This window comes from Limulus polyphemus, unplaced genomic scaffold (assembly GCF_000517525.1).
Source record: "Limulus polyphemus unplaced genomic scaffold, Limulus_polyphemus-2.1.2 Scaffold2425, whole genome shotgun sequence".
Lineage (NCBI taxonomy): Eukaryota > Metazoa > Arthropoda > Merostomata > Xiphosura > Limulidae > Limulus > Limulus polyphemus.
Window position 1 is genome coordinate 10,924 of NW_013668035.1, and position 20,058 is coordinate 30,981.

Genomic DNA, 20,058 nt, shown 5'->3' on the forward strand with positions numbered 1-20,058 from the left:
TTAAGTTAAATCTTTTTGAAAACTGGTACATTTTCTTTTCTTTTTTTGCTGAGGTTTATTTTTTCATGTACTTTCTTTGGAGTTTATGCTTTATTAATTTTTAGTGTAATTCTTTTTTGTGCATTTGTAATCTTTTTTTAAATGTACTAAATGTTTTTCTATACCAAGCCACTAGTACAGTTATGCTATTCAGAAACTTTGCCACAAAATCCAAATTAAGTCTTTCATGGCTAGTTGGAACCTATGGAAGAGAAGTTTTTAATTTTTAATGTAAAAGAAATTCCTGCTTGTATATCCCCATTAAATTTATCTATCATCCTTATATAGATAGTTACAATCTCATATAGCATGTTATTATATTATTAATATATCTTACCTCTATGTTGGTATTGGCTAAATACTTCTTTCTCTGTGCTATTTAACAAAAAAACTGCTATAAATAAGCTGCTGTACAGTTTAAGTGAACAAAATAAATCAAGGATGTTATGAATATATAATTATAGAGTAATCTGTGGTTTGTACAGATATTCTTTTGAAAATTAAGGCAAATCATAAACATTAAAAATATGCCTGCTAATTGATTTGCTACTTTTGCCAGGTTTCAGACACTGAAAACTCATTATATATATATTACTTGTATTGTTTTTCTGTCTATTTGACTATTAACAAAGACAAAAACGTGATATAGAAGTGATAAATTTATTGTTCACTCTCACCATAATAACAAAGAAACAGAAACTAAAGTGATTTCACACATTACAAGATGAATTCATAACATGATAAAAGTAACAACTGCCACTACAGTCTAGACCAGCCCAGTCAAATAAGTTCATTCAGACAGTTATCTTCAACACTTCATTTATCTTCTAACGTACATAAAATGATAAACAATCATTAAGTACGGATGAAGATCTAATGACCCACTGAGAGAACCAGTGACATCCTGTAATATTGTTTCACATCTGTATATAATTCGATTTACTCCATTTTTTGTAATTAGTATGTCATTATGAAAATATTGATACTTAAAACCCTGTGACAACATTAAAATGATAAGAGTTAGAGGCACTATACATACGTACCTTGAAGGAAGAATTTTTGTCAATGCTACATTAATAGGACAACATTAAGCCAAGTCCAGTGAAATAACTAGCATTGTTTTCTATATGAAATTTGTTTTTAATCACCTACAAAACAAAAAACTACTTATCTAAAAATGGAATGCTTGTTTTAAGATATGTATTCCTTGCATTTTAATCCACTTAAAACTACACAACATACAATGTAATGAATCAGGAAGCATAGTTTTCTACACACACAGTGCAATGTTATATAAAAAGGGAAAGAAAATATAATGAAGAAATTACAGACTACACTATGCATAAAAATGATAATAGAAAAAAAAAAAAAGAAAAAGAGTAAGTTTACAGTTAGTTTCACATTTCAATTTAACAACACGATAATTATGTAGGATTAGTAGCATCATCTACAGTACTGAATTTATAAAATGTCTACCAAAAATGGAAAAATCTGCACATCTACTTCAGATGTTGGTCTAAAATTGTGATCTCATTAACCAGTGCCTTTGTATATCCATATGTATGTAAACAGAGGTTTTACTGCCTCAGTGAACCAGCCAGAGTACATCTTATCAATTAAAAATAAAACCTGACCCAAATATTCAAAATCTTCAATGTTGGATAAAACTAACTAAACTTATGACTCACAAGGTTTAAGATGTATTGCCAACAAACAGATTTCGTTTTATTTATCTTTTCAAACAGTGTTGGTAACAATAGTCATTGTTCTGATCACCTTCATATTTGAACTGTTTGGCCTTTGTTATATTTTTGTATCCTTTTTATTCCAGAAGCAAAGTTGACAACAAAAGGTTACATAAGCTGTATTATAAAAATAAGCTAGCCCAAGAAAGAATGACATAACCATATTAAGTCAAAGTTTGTGAGGTAATGTTTTCTGTAGTAAATGAATCTCATTATAGATGGTGAAAGCTTCTTTCTTGATTTAACTTGAAAAGAATCTCAAGTACGTATCCTTGAAAGTCTCATACCAAAATGGACAGTAGATCATCAGCTTTCTTGCTAAGTTTCACAAAGTAGGACAGACTCTCAGGCATTACCAGAAATGCAAATATTTTTCTACAGAGAAAAACATGGCTATCGTCAATTGGGTTTTAGAGACATTAACATAATGGGGAAATGTTTTCATCAAAAACACCAGTCATAATTTATCAAATGGCCAGACAGTTTTTTGATTAAAGAAGTTCTGATTGATATACACAGACACTAATGGACTTCTGAACTTTCAGGCTTGGAGGTCATGTGATTTGAGGTGTCCTGAAGTGTAGAGTGAGGAGTTGAAATTGATGGGGTTGTAGATAAAGGCTCCAGTGTTGTAGAATGGGGTACACCCATAGGATTGTAGTTGTAAGCAGTAGCTCCATTCATATTCTCTCCACAACCATTTGTGTTTAAATATTCTTTGTTGATACAATTGCGTAATGAATCAGGGATTTGGCCCACAATTGCTCTTCTTATTTCAGCTGCAGCCATTTCTCGCAGTTCTGTTGAACTGGCATCGCTGTACCATGCTGCGTGTGGTGTACATATCAAGTTTGTGACATCCTTTAATGGACCTAGAAAGGTAAATATTAATAAACATGGAGGAAAACTTTGTGTTTTCTAATAATGAAAATTATTAATTTTGTTAGAATTCAGGTCATACATTCTATTCCACGTTAACTAAAAAGAAATATGATCACTAAAGTGATTTTTATGTTAATATTTCATACATGTTTTACTATTATAAAAAAATATGAAGAACATTAAATGCTAAGCTTAACACTTTAACTTCGATGGCTTACACTTTACAGTTTCTAACATGTGATATATATATATATATATATATACACACACACAATTCAGATGGTTTTTAAACATTTTATTAGTTTGATCTATTCATAAAAACTACAGGGCCAGCCAGTGCCTAAGTGAAGAGAGCTAACATATATGTTACCCATTACTTGCGATGAATAATTATTTCTAAGTTGTTACACTTAAAAAAAAATCCTTATGTTTGAAACTATTTCTCAGTTTTCAGAAATTTCCTGTGCATATTCAACTAGTTTAACATTTCTTTCAAGGTTAGTGATCTAAATAGCAAAATTTTTCCTTTACTGCTCATATGAAACTAAGGTAAATTTTTGCTATTTTGGCTTTCCCAATGAATCCTGTACACAAACATGTTCCTGATAGCATGTTTGCTGATAATGCATAATATTTTTTTGAAAAACTTGAAACAACATGGTCTAAGACATTTTATTAAATTACATCAGTCTTAACACATACAGAATCCCTAGCTTTTTTCTTAAAAAACAGTCATATAAGCAAACATATTCAAATGGTACACAGAGATATAACAATTATAGTACCTGAAAGACTGAATGAACTATTAATTAACATAATTCAACATGAGAAACAAAGCATGTACTTCAAGGAACTTCTCATTCTAATTTAAGGTAAGACATTCACTTCATAGCATTTTAAATGTTTTGTACTGGAACAAACTATAATATAGTCAACACCAACCTTGCAAAACAATAAAGAAATCATACATGTAATATAAATGTTAGTTGAATAAGACTGGAATAAATTCAATCTTTAATACTGTATAGCATTCTTGCCACTGAAATGTTCTTTCATTTGTTGAAACATCATAGGCTAAACAGAAATGGAAATAAGTGAAAGTGAAGTCAGTTATCAGTTCTTAATAAACTGTATTTATACATCTTTCACTTACCAGCATGAATACTATAATGTTCATTTTCCTGGACATCTAAAGCAGCGGCACGGATCCTGCCATCCTTGAGGGCTAAAGCTAAGGCATTTTCATCCACTAATCCTCCTCTGGCAGTGTTAACTAGGAAAGCACCTATGTATAGTGAAGATGTTACATTTCAGTTGCATACAAAAAACATTGTATTTACATTTCTCATTTCCCCACAGTATTTGATACGTCTCCATTAGTTATATTTAAATGATTTTTATTTTCTGAAGTTGGGGAAAAATATAACAAAAGACGATTAAAAAATTGCAAGCTACTAAAACAGAAAACAGCGATGCTGTTTAACTTTTGGTTGTTTTACTAGTCATAAATTTTTTTGGTAAAGTTATGAAAAACTACAGTTTAAAAGCTAACCAAATAATTTCATCAAAAGTAGTGAAAAATATGAAACTTGTATTACAGTAATTAAACAAAAATACATGTACTTGATATATATATATATATATATATATGTGCTGCACAAAAGTATAATGAAATAATAAAACAACATTCTTAGTGTGTAGGATGAAAATCAAGTAATTTAATGACCAAAAAGGTTTACAAAGTATACAACAAAAAAACAGTATACTGTGTGAACAACAAAACGTCTATACTCTCCTGTATGAATAATGGTTTACAACTTACTGTAAAATATAGATGGAAGTTTTAAAACTGATATTAAAATATACAGTATAATGAATTAACAACAAATTCTACATGCTACTAACCAAAAAACAGGCTCTGAATTTACTCTGTAAATGCAATAACAATCAAATCAAGGATAAAAAACATGGTTATGTTATACTAAACAAACAAAAAGCCTCCTGAGTTAGTGAATAAAAGCTAACAGCACAATGACTATTAAAAATCAAGAGCAATCAGAGAGACTGCATACCCTCACCACACCTCTCCTTTTCGAGACTACATGCATGTATATTGGATAACGTCAAATTTCACCTTCGAAAACACAGAAAGTCCTTCTCAGATCCAGAATGATCGATGAACCAGATCATTTTTTGTAGTGTGATGAAGAGTCTCAACCTTGATGTGTCCATGAAATTGGGTATAAACCCAATCACACTTTAAAGAGTTATTAACCCAAAACTGTGAAAATGCTTTATCTCCCCATTATAAAAAATGCTTCAAAGTGATCAAGAATTCAGATCAAATTTGAGAAGGACTGTCCCATACTGACTTCCCATATTGTGTAGATTTTTGTGTACATTGGTCTATTAGTTTCGATATACATGCGCAGAAACATGGACGGACCAGATTGCTATAACCCCCCCCCCATTAAAATATTATTAAAATGTATAATATGGCAAGGCAGAAATTATATTTACTACAGTAATAAAAAAGGTCTTATGTCTAATGAACAGTTGAAAGTATGACTGAGAACATCAAAGCTAGAAAATCTTCAAATGTTAAACATTGTTTAGAACAGTTCCAGTATATATTGCAAGAACTGTTAATTCAATACCTTCTCCACCAACATTAGTATAGTTTTCTTGTAACAGCATTATGACAAGATTTTCTTCTAAACTGAAGTGTTCATCATTTGATTTGAAAAATAAAATAAAAAGCATTTCAAGTACAAAAATTTATTGACACCAATGTCAAAAATCTGCTGAATTAGAAAAATAGAAAAGAGAAAGTTGAATGCTTATTTACAAAGATAAATGAAAAAAAAAGGTCAGGAAATGTTCTGACACATTTGTTTGACTTAGGGCAGGGCTCTTCTAATGGCAGCTTGTGGGCCACATGGGACAACCTAGTTTCCCACTGACAATCAGCAAAAAGAATTATGAAAAATAACGAAATATGGGAAAAAAACAGCACCATCTTAAAAAACTTGTGAGAATGATGTACAAAATCTTTTTATGATCATTATAGTGATGCACATGTCCTTATTAAAATGTATAATAATTTTATTATGAAAAATAATACAAGTATGCACTGTCCTACAGACATGCTTGTAATGATACTCAAATGTTACACTGTTCTTTTATTAAAACACTATTTGTATAGTTAAATTTGTTTAATATATTAAAAATACTTTAAATAATATTTATTATGTCGCTTAAAATGTATAGCATAAAATATATCTGCCCTGCATACTCCTAACTTACATTGTTCTGATATTAAAGTACTCTTTATATAAAGAAATTTGTTCAATATACTAACATTACTTTATATAATATTTATTATGTTACTTAAAAATGTGCAATGTAAAATAACTGGCCCATGTACTCCTAACTTTTTCCAAAATGGCCCTCTTAAAAACAGTTGAGGAGCTCTGGCTTAAGACTCCTGAACAACTACATAAAATCCAAATTACCAGTTATATAAAAAACCAAAAAACATTAATACTTCTGGTTGCTTTAATCACACACACACACACACACATACATATATACACATTAGGGGTATGTACTTCATCATAGTAGTCGATACAATGCTTATCTAGATATTGATGCTGCGATACAATACATATATAGATACAAAAGTTTTACTAACAGTTTGTTACAAGGTTTAACAGTCTTGTCTATAATTTATTATCTATATTACTAACATTGTCTTATTTAAGTACTTCACACTTTACAGTACTTTTTCAAATTCTCAGGTTTGATCAACAAAATGGCAGCTGGCAAAAGAAGTAAAATAAAAAAAAGTTAATATCTGTCTGTCTATTTTGTTATTGTTAATTTGTTATGTTAGTTTGCATGTAATGTTTTTGATAAAAGAAATGAAGACAACATGTAGTACTCAATACTCATCTTCATTTATTGAATCATTAATTTTTTGCAAAAATACTTTATCAGAAATTATGATTTTTTTCTGTACAAAAGACTGTTTGCTGAAAGCTTGCCAAATTTTGTGAAGATACATAAACCGTATCGTTTTGGATAATATATGGTTACAATTGTATCACGACTTCACGATACATGTATCATATCACTGTATCACCACACATTTAATACATATATATATATAGTGGAAATCAAGTTATTAGTTGTCTTAAATATTAGGCAACAAGATTCTTACCTGGCCTCATCTGTTTAATAGTATATTCATTGATTAGATGATGGTTGTGCTCATTTAGTGTACAATGCAGGGATACACAGTCACTCTGAAACAACAGTTCTTGGAGTGTATACACTCTGTTCAGGCCTAGTGCTCTGTCTGTTCCATCAGGAAGGTAAGGGTCATAGAAAATGACATTGAAACCAAACACCTTAGCTCTCAAGGCTACAGCTGTGCCAACACGGCCTGTGTGCATGTAAATAAATAATCCCAAGACTATAGAACTCAAAACTCTTTAATATCTTTATACAAAAATTGCCAACAACTACAATGAATAGCTGGTACAACATTTTATCTCATAACCAAATTATACAATAATTTATTTGTATTTATGTATTATGTATTTGTATGTATAACTAAAAGTGACTCCTGTACTACAAGTAGTAAGTACTTTGGTGATATTGAATTCTAGAATTCTTCATACGAGCTGGTAGTGAGATATATTGGGGACATTTTTCTCATATTATAATAAATAAAATGCATTACCAAGTCCAACAATTCCAAGTGTATCTCCTCGAATCCGTGCACATCCTTGGGCAGCCTCTCTGACTTGTTCTGGACCCTGGAATTTCTTCCCTTCTCGAACCATGTTGGCTAACCAATATGTTCTCCGATAAAGGTTTAAAATTAGGCACAATGTTGTGTCAGCCACTTCTTCTACACTATAGCCTGGAACACTACAAACTGCTATTCCTGAAAGATATTTACATTTTCAGATTAAAATTAGTGAAAGCCCAAAAAACATTAGAAAAGTACAAATGAAAATATGAAGAGTCAATAACACAAAATATTTTAAGACATAAATTAGCTTAATGGGCCATCCAGATTTGACCTTGAGATTGCATTGCCTCACCATGTAAAATACCTATATTACTTTAAATCTTACACTATTATGAGGAAACTGTTAAGTGATAAATCAAAATATTTACCTGTTGACTACATATGCAAATTCAAAGTAAGAACAGGTGAGAAATCCTAGTGTATAAAAGAAAATTTAAAAATAGCAGCTACTAATATTTTTCATTGAAGCAACAAAATGGCTTAGAAACCCTGAAATGGAAGAAGTTTACAATTCCTGAAATGGAACCAAATGCCCTATAAAGCATGTAAAGGCCAGTATATAAAATTAATACTTTTTTGATACAAATTATTTTCATAAATCTTCAATGACTAAAACAAATGTGCAAACTAACCACAGATTCAACTACAACTTGTCACTTTCAATGATAGCTTGAGAGGTTTAGTGCAATTTTCCTATAATTCTAAACATATGGATATTTGTTTCTAGCTTCCAAATATGAAATTTTATTTGTACTTTTGTAAATTAGGTTCAAATGTGACATCTTTTGTTACAGTTTAAATAACTTTCATGGACATTCATTGCATCATTCTATTTTTTTTTTGTCTATTATGGGTTTTGGCTCTTATAGCCCTGATGAAGGCAAAAGGGCTGAAAGCTCACATTAAAAGATAAAATTTAATGCAGTGAATGTCCACACAATCTATTTAATCAATATAAATACCCATGTTATGGAGTCTTAAACAACAATTACTTTTTTATTACTATAAATTTTTATAAATAATTTGCTTAAAACTTTGGATTTCTAAAAGTGTGCAACAAAATTGTACTGATTGATGCCTATTTATTTTTAGGTAAGAGATAGTTATTTTTGGGGTCCAATATAATTATTGCTACAAACTTTTGGGATTCCTTTCCCACTCCCACCAATAAAACTTAATCACTAAAACGTCTTTGACTGGTACTTTCTAGAAGAATAAAAGTAATTTTGATTTGTCTGTTAAAATTATTTCAAAATCAAAATAATGATTAATAGCATAATGGCTTAACCAGAGTCTGCACAGAACTCATAATTTAATTACTGGTGTTTTTAGTTTCTCCTATAATCAAACATACATTACTTGCAAAGTTTGTTATGCCATTAAGACAATAAGTATTAAAAAGATTCAATAAGAACTATTGAAGACATTACTAACATGTATCACTTTTTACTGCACTCTAGTAATGAATAAAACAGTAGATAAAGAAAAAAAAAAGTAAGACTGAAGTCAGATTGACAACAAAATTGTATATAATTTTTTAGAACATTACCTAAATCTCCAGCTGCTTTAACATCAATATTGTCAACTCCTGAACCAATGCGAACAATAATTCGAAGAGCCTTAAATTTTTCTAGATCTTCTTTAGACAAAGTAATTGTGTGCCACATTAGTCCACCAACAGCTTCATTTAACACCTGGAAAATAAAAATCATTACTTTAAACAGATAGTTAGTTTTTAAAATTACACACAAATGTGACATAAAACTAATGGTCTACATTTCGTTATGTTTCATTACCTAATCTTTTTCATGGAAAATTATATAATTTACAGCATGACTGATTAGCTCCATCATCTACAATAACTGTGTTTGTAATGGTCAAGATGCCAACAACTATATATTTACACTGTTGAATACCAGTCTATGGTACTACAGGGCAAATTATTCTAAAAACAAAAGTAAGTTTTAGTCAGACTAAAAATTGAATATAAGGTTGCTTTTCTAAATTCTGAAATATATGCTTACTAATATAAACCAGTAATTTTGTGTAATATTGAAAGTCCATATTTAATTTTTAAAACTGTATGTAATAATTCACTCACAATTTAAAAAAGTTCAGTTCTTGTGGGTTTTTTATCAATATGTAAATTTTAAGTGTTTGAGATCCAAAATATTAATTTTACACAATTCTGATTGAAAATTCAAAAAGAATTAGCTAAAAGGAACGTAAAAAAATAACACAATAACACTTACAGGCAAGTATGTTTTCATGAAATAGTAACTTTTTAATTTAGTTTCATGACCACCACCAAAGTAAAAAAATATATGTACTAGGGCTGGGCAATTATTACAATTTAATAACCAATTAATTGTTGGTCTTATTTTAATTAGCTGATTATTTCAATGACATGTGACAATTGATCAAGCTTAACCTTGAACTGATCAAAGATAACAATGATAAATCATAATGGCAATATTCTAATTATATGGATAGTTAGAATAATCAAGAACAGTAATAATATGAAACACCAATTTTCATTATATTAACCGATTATATCAATTAATCACTCAGCTATAATATTTACTACTACTAACTGCATACTAAGTAATCAAAACTTTGCCTATGTTTAGTCAAATAGAGCACCAGATTTCTCTAAACAGAAAATTTTATAATTCTGAAAATTAAATATTTCAGGGAAACTCAAATAGTATGTTATTTGTTTTTTTCTTTTGACAAATGATCTCTTAACTCTCTTCCAAATTTATAGACTTATGACAAAGCAGTTTGTAATGGCTTCCTTTACAGTACCATAACATCAACAATAAAAAAGTTTTAAATTTCTGACTATATAAACTATTTTCACACTTTCCTCTTTTTGAAATATTTAATACGATTTTTTTGTAATTCTTACCTTTTCATGGATTTCTTGGGTGGATTGAGCATCACAAAAGGCAACAGTAGCTACATCTTTAAGGATTGGCATCTCAACAGAACAGTCTCGACCATCAAGTAATGCAACAAGAGGGCGAGAATGTAGAGGGCCATTCGCTATTGGGCCACGAATTCCAACTGTTGAAATTTTTTATATTGAAACAACAAAACCACATGCACAACTTAGAAACACATACTTCTGGACATGAAAAAATTTAGTTGTTTTTATTAATGATTTAAGTTGTTATTAAGTAATTTTAGTAGGAAATAAGACTTATGTTAGAATAAAATACGCCCAATTACTGCAAATCATTTACAGATTAGTAGTTCTTAAAACATAAAAATAATAATCAGAAGAAACAAGTTAGATTTAAAAGCAACTTTAAGATTTAATTTACATTATACCCAAACCATTTTCTAAGAGTAAAAAACAGCAAACATTTCTTAATACATGTAAACTAAATAAAAAATGACACCAAAAAATAATTTTTTCCACAGTATTATTTTGTTTGTTTGTTTTGAATTCTGTGAAAAGCTACTCAAGGGCTATCTGCAATAGCCATCACAAATTTTGAAGTGATAGACTAGATAGCAAGCAGCTAGACAATACTACCCACAACTCTTTTGTTATTCTTTATCACAAACAGATGGATTGACCATCACGTTATAATGCTCCCATGGCTAAAAGTTTGTTTGGAGATGGGATTCAAACCTACAATATTCAGGTTAAGATTCAAGTGCCCTGATCACTAGGCCATGCCAGACCTTACATGTATTATCAAGAAATCAGATAAAAAAAAAAGGAAACACAAATTGCTTGTCTCCATTTTAGGTTAATTTATGTTGCTTTTTTCAATGCACTTATATAAAATTTTTTAGATAAAACTAACTTTCTAAGCAATATATTACAACCAGTTTGCCATAAGCCCACATCAGATAGACCTCCCATGTGCCCCCCCCCCCCTATTAAGCTTGAATAATTTTCTGGAGGCTAAAGGGGGCATAAGTGCTGGACAGATGGTTGGGTCAGACATGTACGTTGTAGCCTCAGTTATGATAAATCACACACTATGTTGACTATCACAGATTCACCCAAATCATGCATGTGCAAGTATCAAATAACCTCTTCATGCCTACATGTTTTTTCTTTATCTGTTCTTAACTAAAAATAATTGTCCCTTAAAACCTAACGTTCACTTTACCAAACTAATCCACTTAGTAAGAATAATAATTTTTCAAAAAAAAAGCTTCAAACAAATCTTGTTTTTCTCAAATTTACAATTCAATTTCAATTAAATTCAGGCAATATAATCTTTACTTTTTAAATTATCTTTTAATAATTAAGAATTTTTCTGAGATAATTACTGAATGTTCTATCCACAAAACAAAATACAAGCTTTTCGATATCACTATCAAATAAGCTTAATAGATACTTTTACATATCTTAAGTTACACAGTCTTTACTGGTGGTTCTTTTCATCATTCAAAGAACTTATGAATGAAAGTAAAGAAGAATACTTAAAATATCAACCACACTACATCTGCCATATCCAGAGCCAGTGAGGTCTTTTGCACAATACCAGCACTAATCAGTTTGATGAGGTCAGCTGGGATATGACAAACATTGTAGTAGTATTGGCACTATTTATACCATCAACAACAATTATGAGGTGAACCAGATCAAACAAGTGAATTGTAATTAAGTCCTTTACAAACTAGATTTTTAGAGGTAAGGATTAATAACAATAATTATTTCTTTATTTTTAATACCTATTATGTCATATGACCTACTTGATGGGTTATCCATTCGGGGTCTCTTAAGAGGCTTCTTCTTGTCCATATGTGCAACCTCCAGAGGTTTTATGTACACTGGAATTTCAACTTGAGCAGCTTCTGCCTATATTTCTGATTATTTCTCAGCCAAAAAATTATGCAATGTCCTAAAAACATAAATCCACTATTTATAACACAGCTCGAAATCCTAAGGACTGAAATATGCTTTAATGGAACTTTTGTGCAAACATTAAAAATAAGTTCATGGCAAAGTACCAACATTATCAGCTTGCTAAACTTAATACCATTTAACATAAAAACATTTCTTTCCCTTGGAAATAGACTGAAAATAGGAAGATACAGTAATTTAAATGTATGATCATATCATGCATGAACTGATGAAAGACTAGAGACATATATTTATCAGTTAATGTCTGGTATGTTTAACATTTACCTTCATTTAAACAGGAATCAACCCGACATACAGTTTTAATCTAAGTCTATTTATGCCACTGGGCCATCATCAAAAAGTGCTAAAATAAAATTTTATACAAATAAACTATTGACATAAGAACAAACACTGTAACATCAACATTGAGCTTTAATTTGTTCTTTGTAGAATTAAAAAACCAAAACTGTATAATTACAAAAGAGTGACTACTGATGAAATAGTACATTATAATAATTATAAGTAAGAACATATCAAATTAGCTATATTCATTACCATGTTATGATCTATGTAGATCACTTCTTTGATCAGAAGCTAATATTAATAAATCATCTAGTAAGTATCAGAGTGCAAAATCTATTTTGTAAGATGTACAGAAATATACAGTACTGTAAAAGCATGTACATGTGATAATTAAATATTATCATTTAAAGATAAATGCTTCATTAATTCATTGTAATGAAGGAATAAAATTGCTACACCTTATTTAACATATATTCTTTTGACATAACTTTTTTTTCAAGCTTGATTGGCTTCTGAAAAAAGTTAAATTGTATATAAACAAAGTCTAGAGTTAGTAGTTTCGTACAAACAAATATTTCCTAACATTACTGTAGCTTTAATATATCATTTCAATTTTGGAATTTCTAAGTTCTGCTTTTTTAAAAACTAACTTTATAGCATATTTTTCTAAATTGCTACTGATACAATGATATTTTTATCACACAAAACCATAATTAGGTTTTTGGCGAACAAAAACCCAACAACTTTTGTTTTAAACCCATATATTTCATTTGTAGTTTTGATTATTAATCAAATATATAACAATTTTTATTCAACACATTCCTTCAAAGAAAGAAAAAAAAGATCAAACTATTGAACTCTGCTATACTATGACATATATTACAGTTTGTATCTGCAAGCCATCATTAATGGTTTTACCTTCAACACTTTCAAAAGTTGATTGGAATTATGAAATGCAAATTTTTTAATTAATTTTATAACTCAAAATGAAAAAAAAACACATTTCCAATTAAACAAGTTTTGTAAACTATAAATTTTAGTGCACTTTTAAAACACTGCAACTTTTTAATGTGTTACCATAGCAACTTCACTATTAATGTTTGCAGTATATCTGAATAACCCTAATGGACAGTCATCACATTCATCATATGTCCTTAATTAATACTATTACAGCAAACATATGTATTTATCCAATTTGGCTAGTTTTCAATATTGATGTATAAACCACATAACTGTATTGAAGTGGTTTCTTTCTTTTTGATTTATTCACTAAATGTATGCACATATACAAGTTACACATCTTATTAAACTTATTTTTTGATAACTCTTTAAAGGCACAGCCTCATTGAATTAACTTGAAGCTCTGGTACATCATAAAAAACCTCTTGAGATTCACTCTTCTGAGGTCATTGAACAACACTATAGAACTACAGCTATTTTATAGTAGTTTTAAATGAATATTTAATGATAAAATTAATTTTATTTGAAGATGTTGTCTTTGAATTAATTAATCTGTAACTTCTATCATCATACTAACAAGACCTTTTTCAGTTTTTAATGCTGTAAAGGGGTTTAAGAGAATAAAAGACAAAAATTCTTAAATCATTCCTGCCAAAAATATGATTTCCTTCTATAACACAACACTAATCTGTCCAACAATAATATCATTATGATCACAGTTAAGTTGTTATTCACTTACATAACTTTTTGTATAATATCAAAGAATTTTGAAGATAATTTATAAAAGCAAAAGTTGAATAGTGGCAAATATTTCATGTAGCTTATTGCATTTGTTATTGATTCAAGTTACAAGGTCTAAATTTTTACTGATGCTATTGCACTACTTGTATTTAAAAAAATATATATATTACACACCCATCAAAGGACTCTTCCCAACACTTACTTCACTAGAAATCAGACTATATCAGCCTGCTTTCTGTTATTTTGACAATGGAAGAAGAGGCAATTCAAAAATCCCCATACACAGAATGTCTGCTCCACTAGTGAAGTTTTTCTGCTAGGCACTCCTAGAAACAAAGCAAAAACTGTTATGACTTACAAGAGTTCAAAATTAAGATAACAACCAAAATTTAACCATACCAAAGAGTTGTAATACATAACTAGGAACACTAGTTCATCTGTTATGTTAACCCACAATGTATAGTTCTCATATCTAAAGGAGCAGTTGATCATTTTAATACATTACTAAAATATTTTGCATAATGTTATGACATTAATTCCATTATGTTGGTTCTTTAATTGATATATTGACAAAACAATTCTAATCTAGTCTTTCTAGCAAGTGAAAACAAAACTTTTTTCTCTCTCTTCTTTTTATTGATGGCACGAACTAGACAAAAGAATATTAACAGCTTTCTTTATAGCTATTCATCTGTAGGACATTTTGAAGTTTTTTTTTTTCTGATACAAGGAAATTATGCAGAAATTTCTTGGTAATAACATTAGGTCACAAAATAGCTTTTCTATTACAATGATAACTTTGAATAACAAAACTTATTTAAAAAAAATCTAATTTTTATAAACACTTTAGAGACCATTCAAAATTGTCATCATTAAAACTACTCAACAATGTTTAATGAAGGTGGGTATATAAAACAAATGCCTAAAAATTGCTGACAGAGTTAATATATTTTTATCTCTTTCCTACCAATATTCTTCTTTAATAAATGTGACTAACGGGATATTTATTTCATTCTTCTCAATCCATACCAAGTCTTTTATTTCAACACTTTTAAGTTCAATAAAAGAGGGTGCATGGGTTGGTCTTGGGATTATGGAACAATGTTCAATAATTTTTTTTAATGATGACAATTGTGAATGGTATCTTATGACTTTTGTGTTTTCTTGTTGCTATTCCTCTCAATAAACTTGAACTCCTTCAAAGTGAACAATTATCAATCTTGAGAATGGTGCTTCATGTACTGACAACAATGCCAAGATTCCTGTTACAAGTTGCTTCTATTTTAATTTTGCCTACCAGGTATCAAAATATTACATTTCTGTATTCCCAAGGAATTTCATTTTTTTAGATAGCTTTCCCAATGGAAATGCATGGTCCATCCATTTTCCTTTAGTTACAACCCATGAAAATGACCATATTTCATTGATTAAATAAAAAAACAATTAATTATTAAATGCAACTTTAAAGGAGAGAATGTAATCTTCCTGATAGTTTTCCCTTGAGTGAATGTAATTTTATTTCATTATTTCTATACCTGCCTACTTAGAATGAATTATTTGATTCAGTACTTCAAATTAATATTTTCCACAATACACAAAACTAACCCTTTTTAAGGGCACATTAATAATTTCTGAGTAAAAGTATCATGATTAATACTTTTTTTTCAATCACGTACATATACGAACTTTAATTAACTTTTTTTCACAATCTTAACAATGATGCTGAGTTATTCTTTCTTATTTTTTAAAACTTAGAAGTGTTAACTCATGGACATAATAATCACGTATATATTGTTAACTGACACACTGTCTCTTGTCTGATAACCATACTCAACTCCTTGTTTTTGATTGGAGTGTCAACTCAAAATGCCATATTTTTATTTCTCAGCAATAAATTAGACAATGTATTTAACTTACAGAGCCGGTTTTGATGAAAAGCAAAATGTATTTTATTTCATGTCAGCATCAATAACAAAGGCCGGTTTATGCTACCAGTACATTTCTATATGTTGCGTTCAAACAATGTAACGCTCTAGAAATTGTTTTCTTTCCGGCTTGTCAGCTAAATCTAAAATAAAAACAGAAATGCACCATCAACTAGGCTTGCTACTTTGCCTAGTACATTGTAAGAATCACACCTAAATTCTAAACCTAAAGTTTTGGTCAAAACTGCTTCCATTTATTTACACGTACTGTTCACATTAATATACATCAAGTGAAGTGAACACTTTTTTTTCTTACGACTAAGCTTTTTGATAATGACTGAATAATAATCTTTCTTCTTACTATTATTTTTAGATTATGTGAGCTTTGTATGTTTGTTTTTGAATTTCGCGCAAAGCTACACGAGGGCTATCTGCGCTAGCCGTCCCTAATTTAGCAGTGTAAGACTAGAGGGAAGGCGGCTAGTCATCACCACCCACCGCCAAAGCTTTGTATGTTTTTAAACAAAGAGCCTCAGAAGAGAGTTTGAAACTTACTAAGTTACTTAGCTTACTACCTACATCTAGCACATGTTTTTTAGTCCTGGGGCGATACAAGCTGCCACATGAAATATAGCATCTCACATTCGTAAGTGAAACTCGTATCATAATAAACTGAAATCCACACTTTATCTTCAGCCTAAGTTGGCTGAAGAGAGCCGAAATTCCTTTAAACTGTAGTTCTCAGCTATTCTGTTACTCAGTGTGAACTATTAAGTTCCATATTACACGCTGTACAAATTAAATTAAAGTTGCATTACTGTGTTTCAACGTACAACAATAAAGCAACATCTTCAAGTCACACACATGCAAATAAAAAGTGCATGTAAAAAAATGATCAATTACTGGTACATACACATTTTAAATCCATTGTAAGTTTATCAATAAGTATTATACGTATGCAAAATGCAAAAATAGACTGTAATGCGTGTATACATGGAATTACACCATGACAAATGGCCACAATTACGTTGTATACTTGCCAATATTATTCTTACTCCAAAGGCTGAAATTACCGGATTCTTATGAACAAAGTTGTACATTTTCAATATTCTGTACTGACCCAATTTTAAATGCTGAGTTTCAGTTGATATCACAATAACTTGACTTTGAGTGCGTGCGTAGTTTTCAGTAAGGATATCTATTCAAATTTCCCGCAGCCAACTACGCTGAACCTTTAATTATTATTATGAAACATACTACTAGTGTGTGTAGTGCTGACCTAATTTTGAAACTTGGACTACTGTTCTACGTTTTTGACTTTAATGACAACAAACGCTTTCTGTAATTATTCAGCAAGAATAATTGTACAACTACATATAAATTAATTGAATGTTTGCCTTTCAAAGGTTAAATTATGTATAAACTCACTATCCTGAAATTATGACATGCTAAACCAAGAGTTAGTGGTTGTGAAAAGCATTTTAAGACTAGAACAGAATGAACTACCAAATGCACGTGTTCATCGACACAAAAACAACTCTAGTTTCCAGTGCACTGATAACATGATTTGATGTTTTGAAAAGAATTGCTGACGATTCTTCAAACTGTCAACAATTCATATATGATTTTCAACTACGAAACAGCACATTTGACAAATAACAACATAAAAATACCCCATTTTTAATGACGAACAAATAAATTATAACCGTAGTTGCAGAAGGTAATTTTACGAAATATGTTTTTCTTCAATTTAATAAGCCATTAATATCAAATGTTTTTTTTTAAACTTAAGCTACTATAACGTAGGAAACCAAAGCACACCCACCCACATATTTAATGAATATCGAAACAAAAATCGAATAATCAATATACACTATAATGCGTAACAGATATAAACAATGTTAGAAAATTTTAAAAACATCTGATGAAGGTAGGGGGTTGGGTTGTTCCAGGAATAAAACAATGGGAAAAATTATGGATTCGAGTCTTCTATTTACACTGATATCAAAGTTAACAGATGAAATGTAAAAAAAAAGTCCCCCACCCCTCACCAAGAAAGCATAAGGCACTAATGTTTTATGTGTTAGTATACATAAAAAAAACAACAGGAAACAAATACAGATGATATTTTTTTAGGTACCAAGTTTCTAAGCATACTAAAGTGATTTTTAATTTACACGGTTTCTAATGTTACTCGACATTGTAAATACCAAAATACATAGTTTAAAGACGTTTGTTGAATGGCGACATTGATGATTCTACACTACCTAAGTAAGTGACCAAATACGTCTTTAAACTATGTATTTTGGTATTTACAATGTCGAGTAACATTAGAAACCGTGTAAATTAAAAATCATTGTTGAATGGCGACATTGATGATTCTACACTACCTGAGTAAGTGACCAAACTGAGTGACTTTTCTTAGTCTGCGAGGGTTCAATCACCCCCCCCCCCAACTTATTTGTGTAAATTATTGAACGGTGCTTATTCTTGTAAGAATTACTAATTCAAACCCAGAATATACATTGCATGCTTGTTTGTGTTAACCTATACAACTTTTAATTTCGTTTCAAATGTTATAGAATTATCATAACGAGGTATGTTCATGATCCTTTTTATGATATTTTTCATTTTCTATACCCTTCTATAAGTAACCCTAACAATCATTCACACAAACTCACGCTACACTGGTTTCCAAATTAGAACATAATTACTACAAATAACTTCATAAGTGCTGACATGCATATATATCTTATTTTTGAACAGGCATTAAACATAATTTATAAGTCAAGTTAATTTTCTATTTACGCTCACATAGAGCCTTTTTTTGCCCAATATAAATCTATAATCTGCACAAATTTCGCGTTGCAGTATAACAAAAATTAACTCACACTCAGCTTTGTGTCGAAAACTTGTACTAAAAGTTTTATAATAATAAATAAACCGTTATTATTATTATTATGCAGCCGAAATTATTATGCAGGCGATATTATTAAGTCCATGTATTTTGAAAATTCAACTACTGTTTTCAGGCATTATTTATCATAACGGTTATAATATTATGTAGTTCAAAATAGTGAACATGGATTTTATTATACAAACATTTAAAGTTGTGTGAAAGAACAACTTCAATAAGATTCTACAAGCAAAACTTTAGGTTATATGGACAAAAAATATTTGATAGAAATGGAATGAAGTCTCTCAGGAAAATATATATAATTCGTGGATGTTTCAAAGTAACAAAGTTGAAAAAAGTAAATGGTTTAAAATCCTTGACAGAACCAACTGAAATAAATGTAAAATAAAAGTTGGAGAATGGCGTGTAACGTATAAAAAGTATGTTAGTTTGTACACGAAAACAACTTTAGAAGTAGAATGATATGTTTTAAAAACTCAACTTTGGAGTTCTATAAGCCCTGCTGTAGTACATCTACAATACTTCCACGCTGGCTTGGAACACAATCAAAAAACATAGTGTAAATAATAATTTTAAAAAAGCCAAACAACTTTGCCAATTTGAAAATTATGCAGCAATATAGCACTCTAAAGACACAGTTTTTGCAGTAGTACGGAAATTGGCACGAGTGACATAGCAGGGAAGGCGATACCATTCTAATGTTTTATGACATCTCGTGAGCAGTAAACAAATAAGAGATGTGATGGATTTATTATTATATATTTATTTTAATATCGACGTTTGTTTAGATTATACTTATATTTAGAAATATGCATAACTTATAGTGTTAAATATGTATTGCGAAAACTCCC

The 20,058-nt window shown here is 29.8% G+C and overlaps 1 protein-coding gene across 17 annotated transcripts in view; it reads right to left on the reverse strand.

The window, feature by feature from the left end:
- Positions 1-680: 680 nt before the first annotated feature.
- LOC106466922 (C-terminal-binding protein-like) overlaps positions 681-20,058 on the reverse strand; it is a 93,974-nt gene continuing 74,596 nt past the window's right edge. For 16 of the 17 annotated variants that reach the window (XM_013927234.2, XM_022395003.1, XM_022395005.1 and 13 more), the window contains 8 exons: positions 14,568-14,691; positions 12,211-12,359; positions 10,400-10,557; positions 9,038-9,182; positions 7,414-7,620; positions 6,889-7,113; positions 3,820-3,951; positions 681-2,656 (listed from right to left, as the gene is read on the reverse strand). In XM_013927234.2, coding sequence (XP_013782688.1) covers positions 2,307-2,656; positions 3,820-3,951; positions 6,889-7,113; positions 7,414-7,620; positions 9,038-9,182; positions 10,400-10,557; positions 12,211-12,259 — 1,266 coding nt within the window. In that variant the 5' untranslated portion in view covers positions 12,260-12,359; positions 14,568-14,691 and the 3' untranslated portion in view covers positions 681-2,306. Of the gene's footprint in view, positions 2,657-3,819; positions 3,952-6,888; positions 7,114-7,413; positions 7,621-9,037; positions 9,183-10,399; positions 10,558-12,210; positions 12,360-14,567; positions 14,692-16,282; positions 16,434-20,058 lie in introns of all 17 variants that reach the window. The other variant, XM_022395010.1, reaches the window with a different exon arrangement.